The 21,157-nt window shown below is 35.5% G+C and overlaps 1 protein-coding gene across 1 annotated transcript in view; it reads right to left on the bottom strand.

Moving 5' to 3' along the window:
- CSMD1 (CUB and Sushi multiple domains 1) overlaps nucleotides 1–21,157 on the bottom strand; it is a 1,210,323-nt gene that overhangs the window by 475,612 nt on the left and 713,554 nt on the right. The window contains exon 6 of the mRNA XM_056344568.1: nucleotides 8,206–8,318. Within this exon, the coding sequence (XP_056200543.1) occupies nucleotides 8,206–8,318 (113 nt within the window). The remainder of the gene's footprint in view (nucleotides 1–8,205; nucleotides 8,319–21,157) is intronic.

Here is a 21,157-nt window from a genome sequence, read left to right as displayed (position 1 = left end):
AAAATAAGTTTATTCTGCCTTTTTTATTTTATTAATTGCTTTTACTAATTTTCTTTTCTAAATTTACTCTAAGTGACATTTATAATTAAAAACCCTGACTAAAAGTACTATGCATCCAGGAAATACCACAAATGCTTTTCAACTATGTATAACATGATTTCTAAGAATGTGTAGGAAGCACAGACATACACTAATGTGCCAACTCACTGAAATAAATCACGGAAAGTACTACTTTTCCTAGCAGTTGATTTTACATTATTTCACTGATGGTTTTCCATTAGTACACATGTATTTCAGCAGCCTGTATTATAATAACTGTTTGACTTCAAAATTCTCTGTTAGTTAAATACTGATTTATTCAAGGTACTCAAACACAGCAAATACCTAACTTCTGGTACCTAATGGTCAAAATACCCAATACCTCCATGAACCTCTCTGATAACTTGTCAGAAATAGCATACTTAATTTGAAACACACTACAACAGAGATCTGATTCTTGCTGTAAAATTCAAACACACCCATTAACCAAGTTTTGTTTTGGAAACATTATATTCTCTTTCTAGGAATTTTGAAATTAATATTTAACTTAATCAGATTAGTTTTAGTAGAGAAAAAAGTATTGTGAGTTTCTGTCTTAAATTGAAAACCAACGATATTAAAACAACCTTCTTCTATTGTTCTGGAAATAAGTGAAAGCTAAATGAGCATAGTACATATGCTGTAAATACACAAAAGCAGGGGATACATAATCACACCTTTTAAGTCATTCTGTGTACATTGGTAAGTTTTGTTGCTGAGAAGAGCTTGGTTTTCATCCCCTAGTGAGACTGTTAATGATGCTCCACCTCTGAGGTGAAGCACTGGCATAAGATAAATCATACACCCTGCAACTTTCACTGAACATGTGCAGTCTTTGTCTATCAGCATAGGTGAGGGCAGAGGGATGAAGAAAAAAAAACGTTCACAATTGAGAGAATGTATTTTTTGCCCTATGGCAATGCCATCGAGGAACAAGACAGAACAAGTACTGAGTCCAATTACATCCATTGGGAGTGTTGATTTCCATGACATCAACGTTGCTGATATGACACAAACAAAGCAGACAAGGCAAAGCATGCAATTGTACTGTAATTTGTTCTGGCGGTTTTCTGGGCCATTTTAACCAGATCTCCTCTCTAGAAACTCTGAAAGTATAAAAAAAATGCCACAGGTTCCCTGAGGAATTGAGAAAAATCTATTTTTACTGATGAAATCAACATCAAAAGATCAAAAACCGAAACAAAGGAACAAGAGAGGGGCATAAAAAAGGAGGAAAACAACAACAACAAAAACAAAAAAACCCACTCCTAACTCTTTACTCTATACCTATTGATTTTTAGATTTTTTAAATGTTCTTTAACCTTCTTATCTGGCCTGATGGAAGGTGGGATAATAAATATGAATCAAGGGGAAATTCAAAGACCACCAGTTAGGTATACTTTTTATACTACATTGTTTTACTTATACCTTCAGTTTGCCATGCATTTTAAAACTATATTTAGGTAATGCATTCAAGCATTTAATTCTAATACACTGATTTAACTTTATTATGTTAGTGAGCTGATTTCCTTGCCCATGTTAAAAATCAGGACAGTAAATACTACAAAAACGCACGTTAGAAAGATCTATATTTAAAATATTTGATGAACAAATAAATGAACTATGCATAGTTTTAATCTAATTGGCAGTTTCAATATTTTAATGAAATGATTTATAATAATTCTGTTCACCTGTTCTAAAAGAAAACAATGAACAGGAAATTAAATTGGCTGTTCACTAGTATTGGTTTTGTCTGACTGCAAAAGGCCAAGTTAACACCAATAATATAGCTATGCTAAGATGATAATAAACACGATGTACATTTTATATGCAATGAAAAGAGTAAGTAAAGTATCTGTATGCTAACTGTAGAAAAATCTGATAATCTGAATTCTTACTAGGAAAAGGAAAATAAGTCTTTATGCTATTGTTTAAAGATGTGTGTTGTGCTGGCTCCCATACTGACTTACTTTTGAAATGCCAGTGACATTGCTAGACATGTTTGGTTAGGCAATAAAAAGCTCAGCTGTGCAAACACAAAGGAGCACCAAGAGATGACGGTAGATGGGAGACAGAGATACCACCTACCCCATGCTCCTCCCAGTACCATCACAGGTGCCATCAACCCATCACAGGTCCACCTCCACAAGCTGGAAAGAAGAAACCCAGAGGGTCCTGGGCAAGTGGAGAAACCCTAACACCCAAGGTAGAGATGCATTCTCTACCATGGCCTCCCTGGGGCTGTTCCAGGTGATCTGCAGCCCCAGGGGCTGGGGGACACCCCACACCAGGAGCTCTCCAGTCACATCAAAGACCAAGTGAGGTCCCTGCTCAGGGGTACAGGGGAAGAACATTTTGGGATTGCACAAGGCTGATTATGGAGTATTTATGGGAGGAACCAACATCAGGGAACGGGATGGATTCAGGTGGTTTGGGGAGGAACAGATATGCAAAAATACAGGAATAAAGGAATGGAAGGGACTGACTGCATGTAAACTGGGGCTGGTCATTTGTCTGAGCATGCCCTGTGCCTGACCAGCGTGCTCTGTCCTGTTTCCTGGTTAAACTCAATTTCTAATGCTTTTCCTGGGTGATGGACTCTCTGTGCATGTGTGTGTATGGGAGTCTTAGTGCAGCAACTGGAGTCAGACCATGAGCTGAAGGGCTAAATATCTGTGGTGCAGCACTTTGAGTGTGTGTGGGTGTGCAAGTGAACATGTGAACGCTTGAGTGAGTAAGTGAAGTGTCCTGGAAGCTAGAGGAGAGGGAAAGCACATGTCTTGGAGGGTGAGGCACCTGGAGGAGGTTGACTCGTACCCACTTGCCTGTGTGTGCTCACATGTTGGGCTGAGTACCAGCAACGTCTGTGGGCTGCAGCCTCAGAGGCTCATATGCCCTAGTGCCAGAAGCTGGGGAGACTGTGAACCAAGGAAGCTACTGGGAAGATTGTCTCAGCCCTGCTGCTGGAGGGACCCACATTGTCCATGCATTTATTTTCTACTAAAAGATTTTATAGAAGAAGGAAAGCCAGAGAGGAAAAACAGGATGAGGCTGTTGGTGCTCTCTGTGTTCATGAGTACTGAGTGTGTCTGTCAGCATTAATCTGTGTGACCACATGTAACCAGAGTATCATACATGTATGGGTTATACATGTGCTCCATGTGTGTATGCCTGCTGGGAATACAGCACTGTATTCCAACTTCTGGCTGCATCTCTGTGCATAGGTCTGCTGGGTTCAATAATTCCCAAATGAAGAATGTGCACTGCTTCTTTTCAGAAGTTCTTTTTTTTTTTTTTGGTGTAGGTTGGTTGGAGTTTTTTTCTAATTCACACAACCTCATGACTAAATAAGAAAATTAAATAACAATGGAATTGTCTGTATCTTATTGTTATTAAATAATATTTGGGATTATTTTAAGGTAAATCTGATGAACTTCAAGAAATGAAGCAATTTTTGCTCTGTAGGAGCTGAGTGACTTGTTTTGAACTAGAGCAGAATTTAGAGTCTCAAAAGAGTAAGTAACAATAGGTACTATTTAATTTTCAGTTAGTTTGACTACTGCTGCTTTTTGGAAGCAAAATTAAAGTCTCAAGATTAAATCTCTCACTTGTAAAGATAGGCCAGAACAGAATAGCAAAAAATGTCAAATTAATCTGCTTCAATCAATCTTTCAGCTGTCCAAAATTGAGTTAAACCTGCATAGCACTAGCCTTTATCAATTCATAACTTAAATTCATTAACTTTATAATTCATTGTTATTTTGCTACTATAAAAGCAGTTAAATTTAGTATTACTAAAACTTCAAAATACAAAAGATTCAAAAGAAGCTTTTTTACTAATGAAATAAGAGGTCTGAGGCACCTATCAAATATTAATTCTTTTTCATCCACCTAAATGATACAGACTGATATCCAGATAGAGCCAGAAGCAGCTCTATCTGCATGGGAAAGGAAACAACGAATAACTCTTGTACGATACACCATGAGGAGAGATCATTACCTGTAGTGACTTCCAGGACTGAGGAATTCCAGTCCTTCTTAACCTAATTCTCAGTGAAACCACTATAGATATGTGGGATCAAAACAAGTAGATTTATATTAAAAATATCAAATTAACAAAAATACATTTGTGTCTTGGGTTTATGTGGCAAAGGGCAGGGGTGGGGGGTGCTTACAGAGGTAGTTTCTGTGAGAAGCTGCTATTAGCTTTCCCTATGTGTGATACAGCCAATGCCAGCTGGCTCCAAGACAGACCTGCCACTGGCCAAGGCTGAGCCCATCAGCGATGGTGGTAGCGCCTCTAGGATAACGCATTTATGAAATGGAAAAAACTGCCATGCAACAGCAGCCAGGAGAGATGAGTGAGAATATGTAAGAGAAAAAATCTGCAGACCCCGAGAGGGGAGGAGGTGCTCCAGGTGCTGCAACAGATTTTCCCCTGCAACCCATGGTGAAATCCATGGTGAGGCAAGCTGTGCCCCATGGACATTAACAGTGGAGTAGATATTCACCTGCAGCCTGTGGAAGACCCCACACCAGGGAAGGTGGATGCACGCAAAGAAGTCTGGCTCCTGGCAGGACCTGTTGAGACAGAAGCCCACGCTGGGGCATGTTTGCTGGCAGGACCTGTGACCCTGTGGGGGAGCCATGCTGGAGCAGTTGATTAAGAACAACAGCTCATGGGAAGGACTTATGTGTAAGAAGTTCATGGAGGACTATGTCCCATGGGAGGGACCCCACACTGGAGCAGGGGATGAGTGTGAGGAGGAAGGAGCAGCAGAAACAACCTGTGATGAACTGACTGCAACCCCTGTTCCCCATTCCCCTGTGCTGCTCAGGTGGCAGAAGTAGAGAATTTGGGAGTGAAGTTGAGCTCAGGAAGAAGAGAGGTGTCGGGTAAGAGTGTTTTAAGATTTGGTTTTATTTGTCATTGCCCCACTCTGATTTGATTGGAAATAAATTAAATTAATTTCACCAAATCAAGTCTGTTATTCCTCTGATGGTAATCGGTGGGTGATCTCTCCCTGTCCTTATCTCGACCCATAAGGTTTTCATTGTATTTTGTCTTCCCTATCCAGCTGACGAGGAGTGAGTTGGGCACCTGGTGTCCAGCCAGGGTTAACCCACCACAGTCCTTATGATGCAATCTGCAAATGCACAAGCTACCACTTTTTGAGGAACATCTATTTGTAATTTTGTCAACAACATTTATACCTGACAGGTATTAACACTCTGTGCTATAAGGATTCTAGAATACAATAACTTACTATCTGGCAAGGTTTAATAGGCTGCTTTCATTCCATAACTAAGGTCTGCAATCAAAATTACTAATTTCTTAATTTCCCAAAATCAATGGAGACTATTATTCTTGTGCAGCATATAGCTTTACCACACACACACAAAATCACTTTGTGAATAAACCAAGCAAACAATCGAAAGACAGCACAGACTGATTTTAAGGGACTGTTCCTTTTAAGCAAGAAGCAAAAGAAAGCAGACTAAGCAATGTAGGAAAGCAGAGTCCTGAATACCCTAAGGATGTTTCCCAAGATCTATCAACCCTGAGAATAAAAGAATCAAAAAGATTCTTGGGGTTTGTTCAGATAGGCAGTGAGTTCTCATCTATTAGTAAAGTCAGTGTTCAATGGTTACTTCAGAAAGTCTATGTATTTATTTTAACTGTCCCAAAAAGAGGATAGTTCAAGTATGCATCAATTCCAGCTATATGTAGGCATTCTGGAAAAGTCCGTTTACATTATTGGGAATGGTTGCCCAGAAGACAAGCTCATGCATTTCACCGATTTTTCCCTTTTTTTTTTTTTTTCATGGTAGGTTCACGTGATTATTTTACATAAGAAAGGCACCTAAGATGGAAATATCTGTCAAAGTTGTTGCATTTTAGCAGAAATAAGCTTCTGAAAACGTAAGGGAGAGGCTGACAGACCTAAGACATTTTAGTCTGGAGAAGAGAAAATCTGGGGAGGGGATCTTATTGGTGTGTCTTAATACTTTGTGAGATGAGAGGGTGTGAAGAAGATGGAGCCAGACTCTTCACGGTGATATCCATTGACAAGACATGAAGCAATAAGCACAAATTGCAACGTCCAAAATTCCACTTAAAAATAAGTGAAAGCTTTTTTACTGTGAGGGTAAACACTGGTACAGTTCCCTAGAAAGGTAGTGAAGACTCTGACTTTCAAGGTACTCAAAACCCACCTGGACATAGTCCTGAGCAGCTTGCTCTAGGTGACCCTTCTTTGAGGAGGACACTAGACTAGTGGCGCTCCAGAGGTCCCTTCCAACCTCTGCTATTCTGTGATTTGTGGTACTAGTAGGCTTCTCTAGCTGTAAATATCATGGTTACTTCTGTTTACAATAAAATCCCAAATTATTGCTTAGTTCTCAAATACACATATAATAGAATTATTAATGCTGTGTAATAAAAAGCAATTACTGAAGCTGTTAGATTAAGCATATTTTGATATCACTCTGGATTTTCATCTAATGTGTGTTGAAAGTCTGTCTCCTAGGCTTTAACACAGTTCACGATGTTTATATCACTAACATAGGAATCTATTACACTGCTATTGACCCTGATAAGATAGATAGCTGTGACTGATATAATTCAGATAACCTTGTATTTAATACAGTAAATTGTATACACCTGTATTTTAAAATGATGATTTAAATTAAGAAATTTCCATAATTGTAAGAATCTGAATTGTGATAAGATACTTCCACTTTTCATTCACGAGCTGTATTATAGATGTCAGGTTTACCCTTACACCCAATATACGATGTATTATGCAGAGCAACAGATATACTTCTGAAATAATATCTCCCCAGATATTTCCCTAAAGGTCTAATTCCATGGTGAGTATTCAGCTAGAGATAAGTTATATTGAAAAAGAACAAAATTTTCCAGTGTTGGTTACTCTATCCCAAACTTCCTTTGTTATTCTGTTGATTCTTAGTTTACTGGTGCAACAGCAAGAGAAGCCATATTATTTTTGTGATCTCTGGTTAATAGGCTTAAGACACAGAGTTAACATAAACAGTACATTTAAATTCATAGTCATCAGCAGTGGTATTATATATGCATCTTCAGTAAACCTTGTAAAAATATGTTCTAAGTGCCAAGGGTTACAGAATGCATATTACTGTTGAGTTGCCAAAATAAAATGGAATTTCACAGATTTCTTTCTTTACAAAAATTGACAGGTGTTTTTTTTTAAAGAAAAGAATTATGTATGTTAAATTGTTTTACACCCATTACACATTCATGTCATAGTCACCAGAAACATATAAATATTGCAGTTTATTTGTAATTTCTAACATCATACAGGCATTATAGTTTCAGGAAAAAAGGGTGGTCTAAACTCATAAATAATGTGATGGTGTGTGGAGTGAAATGATTTAAAATACCTATGTAAACACAGAATTCAAAAGCACAGATAAATTAAAAAGCTCTTCTATTTTCTATATAACTTCTATATAAAAAGTGTCTTTGATCTTGGAAAATGATTTATGAAGTACAATAATCAATAAAGGTTCCATTCTAAAAAATCTGCATGTTAACGAGAATCTAGGTTGAACATACGCAACAACTGACAGCATCACTGACATCCTCTTGTCTTCTTTTAAATTTGTATATGTAAATCTATGTAGGAGCCTGAAATACAGGCTTAGCTACGCTAAGGATGAGTTAAATTTCCAGATGATGAATGCAGCTTTGGGATACGAGTTAGATTTTGAGTAATGAAGGATGACAATGTTTAGATAGGGGTATGCCTTTGTGTGGAATTGACTTTCTGCAAGTTGCATTCCAAGCATGGTTTTAAAACAAAGATCAGACTGAATGTAAAAAAATTGCTTATAGAAAAAGTAAGCAAGCAAATACATACTTAGAGCAAACTACAATGTGAAGCACAGATACTTTTTTCAAAAGTAAATCCTTAGAGATACCTGATCCCACAAGGATAACAGCTACTTAGTGTAGAAGCACTAGTAGTGTGTCAGCTTTTTACTGCATTCTTGATTTTTAAACATAAATTTCAAATTTCACCACCACTTTAGCAATGCTTAAAGGCAAAGGTCTTTTTTGATGCACTTTTCTAGGTTTCCTACCTTGGAACTGAGCATTAAATCCCTTTCGTCGGTGGTTGCTGTCAGACGTAAAATGGAGTCGTAACCAGTTCTTACTGCTGATAACAGGAGAAGGTAGATTCATACCAGTCAACCTGGAAAATGAAAAAAAAAAAAATCTTATATAAATGGTGGAAAAATTCAAGTGTATACTTCTTAAAGAAAAAAAAATATTGTTGTACTGTTTAAAATGTATTTGGCAACAGTGATTCACTGTAATCTAATCTGAATTTATTTATTACTAGTTAAGTAACTATTATGGAGAAATTTGGGTTGTTTCCCATTACAGCTATCCATTTTATGTTCAAAATTTGTATCTTTAAACTACTTCTGTGAATGCATGTGTGTGTGCATGTGGTTTTGTATGTATGCATGTGTAAAATCATTCAGCAAAACACAAGCATATTTAATTATGACAAACCTTCATCACCTGACTCCCTGCTGTGTCAGTTACCTCACAGAAACCAAATCTCAGGTATTAAGAAAGGATAAATAAGTGTTATGGGCACTAATTAATGTTAGCCTTGGTTGGTAAATTACTGGTACATAACTATCCTACTAATACTGTGATTGTGTATATTAACTTCTACCCATATTTAATAAAATGGAGAATTTTAAGCACAACTGAATGCAAGTTAACCAACTTGCATTAACTATGCATATTGTGGAGAAAGTGTGCATACAAAAACTTTCCTAATATCTTGGACCAAATTGGGTCATAGCATAGTCTGTCATTGCACCATATTTGTTAATATGAACATGCTCAAGTAGTTGCCACAAAGTACCTGATATGGTCTAAATTCATGTCTTAGTTTACTAGATGGCTTTTTTGTGTATGACCATAATCAAAGTTTCAGATATAGGTGGGGTTTTTTTTCCTTCTTTCTGAATAACTCTGAAGAGCTACAAGAAATTATGTTTCCCTTTTTCGAAAATTTTATTTGAAACAAAACCCAAAATGATCTGTATCAAAAATTTTCAGCTAAGATATAAGTTGTGTGAGGTTAGGTTTGCCAATACTAGAATAGACATAGCACATATGATCAAGAGTTAAAAAAATCCCCAAAACTGAAATCAGATTTTGTCTCTCTGAAATTAAACCATGTAGTGACATAGATGCGTTTTTCATTGCACTATTGCAATGCTACATTGCAGAGTTTCATCAAATATCCTAGATTACTAGGAAACCCATCATGTTAGGAAATACTGATGCTGGAGAGTCTCTTTAGAGACATGGCTGATTGCCCTTTCTGTAATGGAATAAGATTGACATACTTAAATACAAAAATTCTTAATAGTTTTTTTTTTTTTTCATTAGGACATACAAACTGCATCAGAGACATTTCATTCTCATTAATAATCTCATTTTCTTCATCTGGCTGTTAACAAAATAATGAACAAAAAAAAATAAACTATTTAAAATTATTTTAACAGCTTTGATGGAAAGAAAGAATAGATCATTTAAAGGAGGATTTATGCATTTCAAAATGTTCCAGCTGGCTTTCAATAGTTCTTACAGGTGTTGGTCAAAATATTCAGCCCTACATGTGTTTCGACATCTCACTCTAATGGACTTTTATACTATATATACACTTTCATACAGTCTTTAGGCCATTTTAGAGCATAATTTATTTTAGAAATTACTTAGATCAGGCATTCTCAATATCTCTTCACTAAAGGCTGGCATTTGCTAATTCTGAGCTACATAGAATTTGGATGTACCTGTGGAAACTTCTGTGATATAATTAAAAGGAAAAGGAAAAATAAAACCACATGTGGAATACCAAAAAAACTTGATTTTCTATTAGCTATTAGCTATTGACACAATACATGCTAAATGCAAAGTTTTTTACTATATATAGGCTGCAGTTCTTATCACTGAACTGATAACTCATTTGTTCAAGTACGCAAAGTTATCTCCTAGAAATACTGATTTGGGGGTTGGTTTTCTTTTTTAAATGAAATATACATGTAGTAATATTCTATTTGTCATATCCAGAACTCCAGATTTCTAACTCTGCAAAACTGGTTGCAATATTAAATTGTTATATGAACTAAATTGTACATTAATAAAAGAGTAAATTAAAATAACTAGAAAAGCACATTCAAAGCAGGTCTTTCATTAGTTAAATTTCTACTAAACAGATATTTCCCAGGACCAAATACACACAAATATTTTCAGATCTCTGCGAACTCTACAAGGTACAGCTAAACACTCTCAAATCTTCCCATTATACTATGAAAGATAATGTTAACAAGCAGGACACTGAGAGAGAGAGTACTTTAAGCAAGTTATTTTAACAGAGTTCTAATTTAGCTGTGTGATTCCTATGCTACTGAGTACTGGAGAGGAATGTGTTCTTTATCAGCAATGCTGTTTGTGTTTTAATTGAAAAGGGTGAAAAAGTTAAATATAACTTAGTGGCTAATTTAGTTGTAAGGCTGGTTTAGGAAGCAAGCTTATAACCAATGTACCACACACGTTTTTTTCTGTTAAAATTTCAAAACCTCTTCACTATAGTACCCAAATTCAGAAATGACAACAAATTCCAAATGAGACATTAGACTGGAATTCTGTGGCCCATGTGTCCATCAAAGGTGGTGCCCCAACACAAAATACTTCATTCTATGGCATTCACCATGTGCAGGTGGGACTTCCCATGGACAATGTCAGAGTTTCCATTAATGGCAGATCTAAAAGTTCATGTAAAATTGCTCTGTACATGTTAATTGACCATTTACCTGGAATTTCTGGAAGGCAGGTAACCCTAACTGTGTGTGAAAGAGAAAGGTGGACATGATTACTGCTGAAAGTGTCAGATTGCCACCTGAACTGCTACAGCAGGAAGATCTGTTAACTCACACAAAAGTTGAAGGTAGCATGAAAAACTGATTTATTTCTTTCTTACTTATTTCTAGGCCTTTTTTATCAGAGAACAGGAGTCAAATAAAATATGTCCATCACACAGCAAATGTCAAAACACAGCAAAAGATTTAATAACATTACAGGTGTGCTCCTCAGAGAAAAGTAAGAATCAGTACTATCAAGGACAGCTTGTTTCCAGCCCCACAAAGTGGAATATTATATCTGCAGCAAAAGTTGCAGAATGTGGGGGAGATGTCCTAAAACACATGGTCATTCATTCTTCTGGTATACAAAATGCAGCTCCATGTCATGGGGAAGGGCTTGTCATCTATTTGAGGTCGCCAGTAGAGAGGCTGGACACTACTGCTCAACTAATAAAAAAAAATGATCTCTGCCAGTCCCATAAAGAACACCACAGTGCTGCTTCTGAGGCTGCAGAACAAGAAGGAATATTCCTTTGAGCTTTACCAATTGAAAGGTGTATCATGTACCACAATTTCTGACTAGAGTGCCCATATGCTCTCAGTGTGCTGGTGTTAATGCAGTCTGTGTCCTCTGATTCAGTGTAGCCTTTACTGTTATGAGCTAACTTTTGATATTGAGCATTCATGGAAAGCAAGCATTTTGGTCACGTCTGTAATAGTTAATTGAACAGTGGCATTTCACATCTATACCTGCTGGAGATTCTACACTATTAAAGGTTATAGCAGCAACAACAAATAATAGAATCTTAGAATCACAGAATAGTTTGGGTTGGAAGGAACCTTTAAAGATCATCTAGCTCAACCCCCCTGCCATGGGCAGGGACATCTTCAGCTAGATCAGGTTGCTCAAAGCCCCACCCAACCTGGCCTTGAACACTTCCAATGATGGGTCATCCACAGCTTCTGTGGGTAACTTGTTCCAGTGTCAAAACACTCTCGTCATCATGACACTCTTCTGCCCATGACTGATTAGCGTCTCCCGATCTATCCTGGGCACACTGTAGGCATTAGTCTAAACTACAGAGTCGAAATAAGCATTGTGAATGTGACCACCTCTTCTAACACTAACATGTAGGACTCAATCATTCTGTTAGGCGTAACTAAAGCAAAGTTGTCCCTGCTTCAAGTGGGCACCCACAGTATTAATTCCTATTGTACATGAATAGAAACAGAATATGTTTAGCACAGATTAACTCTAAAATCAGATGTAGACTTGGAACTTTGTATCAGGAAGAAATTATTGAGATTAGATAAACAACCAATTTTCTTAATATCAAAGTTCTCCTTTGTAGCTTTCATGCTTTAATCCTTATTATTTCTCCAATGCTGTCTAAAATGAATATTAATTCTTGCTTCTTTTTTAACTGAAGACATGTATTGTTTGCAGAGTAATACAAATGAAATCAAAGTACAGTTTTGTTCTAGTTCGGCCTCTGTTCTGAAAAGGGTAATGCTTTTCAGAAACTGATTTTAAGGCCCAGCATATGATAGCTGACTTGTCTAGGAGAAGTGATATCTAATCTAAATTACGTTAATAGAGTTTTCATAGACACACACATACACATGTATATATAATGTTATTTGGGCATTCTCTGGAAATACTTGGTCTTGTTTGCAGAAGTGTTCAATTTTCATCTCCACTACTGCTGTCAGCTGGTCTCTTAGCTTCTGCCATCAGAGAGGTAAAATTGGTTATCACTTGGAGAAGTAACAGGTTTGAATACTCTGTGCTAAATACTATTTGAGGCCATGCACTGAACCAGGGTTACAAGAAAGGTAAAATAGCTGTTCATCCACTGTGTCAATCATTCAGTGACCTGATGAAGTGCAATCCCATGAGAAAAAACAAAACCAAAAACTAAACAGAACATAATTTTTCAGATAACATTGTATAAAGATGGATTTACCTGAGGGCTCAGGATGAAGATTGCACAGGAAAGCTAAATTCTCTCATTTCTACATACTATATGTTGATCTGTACTCTATGGAACAAAGCAGACTTCCAATAAATTCCTGTGCATGCTGCCTGCTACCGCATCATGAAGAACTAAAGGGCATGGTTTTGAGAGCTTTATAGTTATATTAATATCATACTACACCTCTGCTTATAAACACTGTTTCTCACAAGAAATTATGACAAACAATTAAATCACCTCAGCTATTCTCATTCTGGGTCTGAAGGCAGTCTGGCTCCAGCAGGATTAGAGACAGCAGAGAAAGCTCTCTTTCTGTTAATTACTGTGAGAAGTAGATAAACTTTTTTTTAACTGATATTTTATTTTTTATTTTTATTTCATTATTTCCTCACACAGACAATAACTTACTGTTTATACAAGACATAAGTGATTCTGGTTTAATTCAGTCTTGAAGGAGTAATATTTTCATTACGTATAGTATGTCAGATACAGAAAAAGAACATCTATGACGTGTCTGCAGCATTATCAACAGATTGTAACAGATTTCATTGAAAATATTACTAACAGTTTGTTACTAAAAGATTTTTTCTTTAGATAAAATTTTCCAATAGTTATGGTTTGAGTCAAATTCAGGTATAGCAAACTATTTTACATTAAATTAAGAAAACTATCTAGAGAGGAAGAACAATTTTTGTTTTGATTGTGGATTTGCTAAGAAAAGAAGATAATTGTTTTTGTTAGAACAAATAAACCAATTTTTGTTTTTTTTATAGGGTTCTTGACATTGTTTTGAGTATAACCAAGAGATAACCTATTCTTGCAATAGGGAACTATTGATACTTAACTTTCATGAAATTGAAAATGCAGGGAAGAATTGGAGGGGGTTATGTCTGTTCATTTACACTTGTCTTTCTAATTTATCTGTTTTCCCCATTTTCTGTTCAGCCAAAATTTTATATTTGCTTATCGGATGAATTAACATTATTAGATCCAAAATACAGTATAATATTATTTTTATATTTTTAATATTTATAAATATTTTTATTGGAAAAAAAGTTAATCAAGTCTAAACAAAATGTAATGAGATTTGAAAATACAAGCTCTATAAGGACTAATTCAGATTTTAAAAATACACAGAAGGCTTCCAACAAAACCTATTATTATTTTTTTATCAATTCTGCTATTTCTATATTCACCTAAGCACAGAGGTATTTCCCTTTTTAATGATTTTTTAAATTTATTTTTGAAATAATATAAAACATGTACTGAGTTTCCATAACAGGTCTCTGAGTTAGGAGCCGAAGAGATAAAATTGTACCCTAATTTTAAATTTAGAACTAACTTCCATTCTGAAGTCCTCTCAGCTAAAATATCTATATGAGCAACCATGCAGATACATACCAAAACAAGAACTTCAAAGATCGCCACTTGCTACCTGACAAATAACAGGAAATAGTGTACAAAGTGGTGAAGTATTATGGTTGCACCAAATATATGAAGACAATTTGTGTGTGTATACATATATCCTCTTTTTCTGTATTATATATATTATATATAGAGACATATTTCAAAAGGATGTTAGAAGTCTATTACCTCAAACTCACTGTCAGACCAAAAACATTGTAACTATATCTGGCAGCCACCAAGAGCAAGTAATGACCTGTATTTTCCCATGTTTGTAAATGTATAGTTTTATAAGCTGCGTTAGAAAGCAGGTGACATTGAAACATGCATACTGTGGCTGCAGTTTCACACAGAAACAAGATGCTCTAACAAGTGGCTGCTGCCTGAAAGAAGTGTGACGTTTTTTTCTGCTCTTCCCCTTCATGCATTTACTATTTTGTCAATCCTTTTCTTCTGTATTGCTCCTCTACGTGTATTAACTTTGAATCTTGCTGGAATTTCTTTGATCTGATTTAATTAATTAAAATGGCAGAAAATTATCTTTTTTGTTTTGTTTGTTTGTTTTTTGTTTTTTTTTCTTCCACTGCAGTTGGGACATCCATGTGACATTTTAGTGAATTAATCTGTTCATGGAAAAGAGAAAGAGTCAGTGCTGGCACTAATTTAGTGTCAGGAGCACAGGAAAGTAAAGTCAAATGGTGACCCACTGAGTATCGTAGAGCTGGAGCTGCACGTCACCACTCTTGTAAGGAAGAATTTAAAATATAAGTTAAGGGACAACTCAACAAAATATAAGAGGGGACAGCTGGTCTAACAACAAGGCTATGTGCATTACCAGTGAGATGAAGCAATGCTTATTATGCTCAATAAGAGAGGCCATATCATCTCCTAGATAAGAACTAAACATAAGTTTCGCAGTAAAGGTTTAAATTTTCTCTTCTTCATGTGGAATTGAAGAAGAAAATTGAATTTTCCATGGAATGGAAAAGGTTCAGTAGCAGGGCCAGGGAGAGGCAAAGAGAGGGGGAGGGTAAGATATTTCTAATTTTCACTTTTAATGTAATTAGATCAAGCACGATTTTTCTCTCCCTTCCTTGCCTATTTCCACAACCATGTGTAAATGGTTGTTCTCAATATTGTGAATAAATACTTCCATTTGCATTTTACCTTAAGATTACTTGGGATAAGAAAGAATTCAAACAAGTACATAAGTTTGGGGTGATCTCCTTTTCACCCTAACGGTATAAAGACATCCTATGAGCACATTAGAAAGTCTTAGCTTGCTAAGCACCACTACACAGTCTCCTGAGAATTGTTCAGGATAACGGTATGTCCCTAGGAAGTTGAATGAGACTGATAGAGCTGCTTTCAGTTGAGTCAGGAAAACTGATGACTAAGAGCGTTCCAGAAGGATCTTGCTGTACTGGAAAAAATTGACAAATACCTTCAGGCCTGATGGACCACAATGAGTTTGCCACAAAATTTTATATCAGACAATTTTTGTCAGTCTAGGTCTAAGAAAACAGCTGTAATGAAAACACAAATTTAATGGAAGGATGGAAGAATGGAAAACAATATAGATGAGTAAAAGAACAAGCCGAAGAATAAAGTCTTAAAAAGAGATTGTCAACTTCAATGATTCAGATCCTTTTAATTGAGTAGTCTAAGAATGCTACATTTCTATTTGCACAGTTTTCATACTTGTTGTAACTAGAAGGTTTAAACATTAATAGATGAGAGCATGCTGTGAAAGTTCCTCTTCAAAATGAAATAACCAAACATTAAATAAAAGACTATGTTCCATAATCATGTTATATGCAGCCACTGTGAAGTTACTACATTCATTAAGCTCGTTACTAACTTTATTGTACTATAAACAAACATTGACTAGTAAATATTTTGGATATATGTTTCATATGGAATGATTAAAAAGAGAGAAGTAAGACTACTTTGCCAGTGATATGGAACTTTGAAAATATGATGAAGTTATGAAGATGAACATTTTCAAAGTCTGGTAAAATGCTACTCACTCCTTTTATTTTCTTCCCATGGCACTTATTAACTGTTACATTGAAACATGCTGATGACTGATCTATTTAAACCTAAAATATTATCACTTAATATAAAATTATTTCATTTTATATTTTTTACATTAAAGTTTTAAATGATAAGGCCATAGTCAGATAGCTTAAAATGGAAATTTTAGCAGAAATTTTATATACTTTCTCAGAAATTATTCAAATTATACCCTGACAAGACATAGGTTAAGTTTCTTATTTGTCTGACAGAAGTTTACATGCAAGTTCAGACACAATTTGGTCTGGTGAAATGAGGAGAAAAAGATGGGCTTCATCTTACTTAATTCCTGCTGTTGGTATGCAGTGGTCTCCATCTGAGCTAAGCTCCCTGTATTGTCAATGAAGAGGAGTAAGTACTTTGGGAGTGCATATTATCTGAGGTATTTAGACTTCCACAGTAGTTTGAGATGAATCTCACCTTAAAAATGTGAGAGCTAGGCTGACCAGATCAGTAAATATCAACACCTGAATATCATCCAAGGCATACAAATGCTATTATAGTTCAATTCATGGGACATGACATAATTTAGAACTTTATTCTCTGAGGATAACCCTCTTTGCACTTTCTCTGTAATTATTCTAATTTTGTGCACTAAAGTCTCCAGCCTCTTTTTCAGATTTGGTTGTACTTCAAGCAGGATTTTATACTTGCACATTCTTTGTGTTTGTCTGGAGGTTAAAGCCAAAAGCAAGACTTTTTTTTTTTAATTTATTTATTTTTGAATGGTGTTGGAAAAAGAGCTTTATTAAGAACATCTCTGTTTATTGATTCAACAGCATTAGCAAATATTTTTGTTGATTATTGCTCTCACATTTGACAAACATCAGAGGGACAACATTCCACGGCACTCTGGCCAGAATATATTTCCTCTGGAGGACTGTTACTGCCCTCAAGCTGATGAATAAAAGAATAATAATTCCTTATACATCTAGGTTTTTTCTGATATATGGTTTTCATTGTCCATCAAAAGCGGAACATTAAGTTCTAGGACACAGCAATCAGTTAGATTTTAATGTTCAATACAGTGATATTCAGCCCAGGCCCTGAGCCCTACAAGCCACTCTTCCATAGCTTTCAAGGAGCTCTTCCGTCCAGAGCTAGGAAAGATAAGTGCAGGGTCCTAAGGTTAATATGGCAGCTGTCCTGAAAGGAAATAAAAAAATTTATAAATCTCACAATTGTATAAATATGAAACTAAATTGTGGGCTTCTTTATTGCTACCAGTATATGGTAGTTGAGCACTTCAAAGATAAAATTCTGCTTTAAAAATTCTTCCCCAGTTGAGTGTAATTATTAATAGCTGTAAGGATAAAATATAGATCTTACAGCACACAGTATTCTGTTTAGGAGCACTGCAGCTGTAGTGTTTTTACTGCCGTAATACAGATGGCCATTTTTGTTAACATTCTGAAAACTTTGGATTTTTTACTGTGTTCCTATTAATCCTTTAACAAATTGCCCAGTGTCCCATATAGGGGAAATTTTAATTTCTTCAATAAAATTTAGAAATTGCTCATCTAAAAATTAGTTGCCAATTTTATTTTTTCTTTAACTTTCAGTTATTATGAATTCTTCATATAGGATTAAGATCTAGCAATATACTTTCAAAAAAGCAGATGTATAGATCAATGTTCAGTAAACATCAATGTTATTATGAAATATTTATTATTTGCCAGCACAATGGTCATTTTTCATGCACAGGATAATCTCCCAGAGTTGTTTATTTTTAGTCACAACACCTATGGTAAACAGAAACATGCAGACACACTATTTTGTATTTTCAGACATAAATATTCTTAAAAACTCATTTAAATTATATAAAAAAAAATCTATTACAGGTAGAATGGGAATTTTGTAGTACATCAGATGCTATACTTCTGTGCTGAAAAAGACTATTCTGTAATACTCTATAATGCCTTTTGATTTGTAGCTGCTACTGTAAGATTTTCACAATAAGCTAAAATGAATATACAAATATAATGAATTGAAAAATGTTTTTCCATTCAGTGTAACTAATTTGATTTCATTACTTCAGTAACTGTTCTCCACTATGTATTTCATATTGGATGAGTCGTTCCTTTTTCTCAAATGAAAGATTTCAGGTGTCCCATTTGGCTTTGTTATAAAATAACTACTGGAAAACAGGTATCGAGGGGAAAAAACTAATTAAAAAAAAGTCACTGGAAGTAATACTTCATAATTTATTTTTTTCTTATATTTTCTTTTGCCAAAGTCACATTGTTCTGACTTAGATAAAAACCCCACAGTTTTCTGTATTTAAAAAGCTCCATCCTACTACGGGGATGTTTAGTAACAGTCCTTAAAAGATAAATGTAAGAAAATTTTTAAGAGCCCTTCCAGACTGTGACTTTCTCCAGTGACTACAGGAGATGAGTTTATGATCAATCTATCTGACAGGTTCAATAAAAAATAAGAAAGATTTCATGATTGTTTCTCTGTCTTCTTTTATGATCTTCTGTTATGAATCTCTCAGACCATAAATCAATTAAAACCTGTTAACCTACAATAGAGTCAATATCTGGTAAAAGAACACAACTCATTTGTTCCCAGTTACAGAGTGCTGGGGCAAGAGATGCTAATAGACAGCATTTCAAGTCTTACAAGGATATGACTGTACACAGTTTATTTTCTTTTCTGGAAAAAAAATAGTATGTACATTTCCTCTTAAAAAAGTTATCAAAATACATTTCTGTTTTGTAATAGCATCTCACAAAACATGTATTTCTTTTAAATATCTGTCTTGGATTTATGGAGTTTACTAAGTTTCTACGGTAAAACTCCAATACTCTTCTAATCAAAACAGAGGTTGAAATTACCAGGATAAGGACATTTCATAAATATTATTCAGTCTCTATGTATATAATAAGATAGATAAACTGAACTGTGCAGTGACATTTTATAATACTCTAATGTAATACATCTAACATGGTTTTGTCCATCAGTGAAGTATTATGTTTTGCTTATGTATCATGCACTTTAATTTTCCCATATATTTGTTTACATTTCCTAGAGCTTACAAACAGTAAGTGACAGATCTAGCAATTAAATACCTATATGGCAGAGTACGAAAAGAGTTTGTTATTAATAAAACCCTACATTCAACAGTCACAGATAGCCCAAGGCATGGGAGTCTACCTGACTTTGTACCTCCTCTGATCCGAAGAGCCTGGCTCAGAGATTTCACCTGGAAATTAGACATATGCTAGGTTTTTGCATTTCGTATCATGTGCCTAATTATAAATCTGGATAAAGTAATCTGAATCGAGCTCTAAGGTCTTACCTACAGCTGACAGTAGAAAAAACTTTAGGTGTCTTTTTCCTCTCGAAATCCAGTGTACTTCACTGAGAATTGGTATATAAAAGGCAACAGAGTAAGCAGTTAACAGCTAACTTTATGCATAACCACCTACAGCTTATAAAACAGACACCTAGAATTCTCCTCAACCTACAGTTCTTGAACAGTTTCCAAAGGCTACAGGGTATCTTGCTCACCAAGGTGTAGGTGCCATGGGAGTGAACAGAAAAATGGACTACTATAAAACCAAAATGCAAGAATCACAGCCCATACAGAGAGCAGAAAAGAGAGATCATTGATCTGTATACAAAACATATTAAGTCAGTAATGTAGAAAGATCAGAAGGATTTCACTTTCCTGTGTTGCTTATATATCTATTCTATAATATTAGATAAAAAGTAGATACAAATATACTGGCAAATAGGAAGCAGAGATCTTTCTATTGCTTACTAACCCCGATACCTGCAGTAACTTTTTGTGAGGGCTGCTATCACATATCCTTTTCCACACCATTTTATGCAAACTTCTTAGGCAGCATGTTTTCACACAGAATTATACTGTCATAATTTTCTAAGGAAATACTAATAAGAATCTCTTCATTATAGCAAGGAAGATGTCTCAAGGAGTTTAAATCCTGTTATCCTTTTGGATGTATTCACTGTAAAGTAGATGAATTTCCTATAAAGCATGTGTTGATACTAGATATCTGTCATCTACTGCATCATAGGAACTTCACTCTAGAATAATTTCCTGAATAACCTAGTCCTTGTATGCACACGTGTATGTACTTATAAAATTCTGTCATCCTGACTCATTTTGACAGCACAGGAAGAAATATTTCCAGTCTAAAAGTAGGCAGCTGCTTGCCTAGTGCTCACAAAAATTATAAAGCCATAAACCCCCATGATCCTCTAACACCTCTAGCCTGAATCAGATGGGTCAGTTTTGTGCTAGAGATACGTACACGCATATCCACCTTTCTACATTAAAAATAGATGTATTACATATAAAACCAGCCTTATGCCTCTTCTACAGAAGTAAAACAATCCCATGACTAACCAATCATAACTATATCATAAGAGCCTGACCAACTGCTGTGAACAAGCACCATGCTCCACAGGATCAGTCTACAGCACAGGACAGTACTAGATTCAGTCATCACAGGACTCAACAATGTATGAAACAATCTCTTTAAATTACATTATCCCTTATTGTTCTATTACATGCTGCCATGCTGCCATGCTGCCAAGGCCTACCAAGTATGGGGACTATTTGTATACTCCACATATGATTTTTTTATCTCTGTGTTTCTGCATATGTGCATATTCTCATCCCACTCCCATTTGCATTCAGCAGCCCATATCATAAC

This window comes from Falco biarmicus, chromosome 6, assembly GCF_023638135.1.
Source record: "Falco biarmicus isolate bFalBia1 chromosome 6, bFalBia1.pri, whole genome shotgun sequence".
In the NCBI taxonomy this organism is placed as follows: Eukaryota; Metazoa; Chordata; class Aves; order Falconiformes; family Falconidae; genus Falco; species Falco biarmicus.
This window is presented reverse-complemented; position numbering and strand designations above follow the sequence as displayed.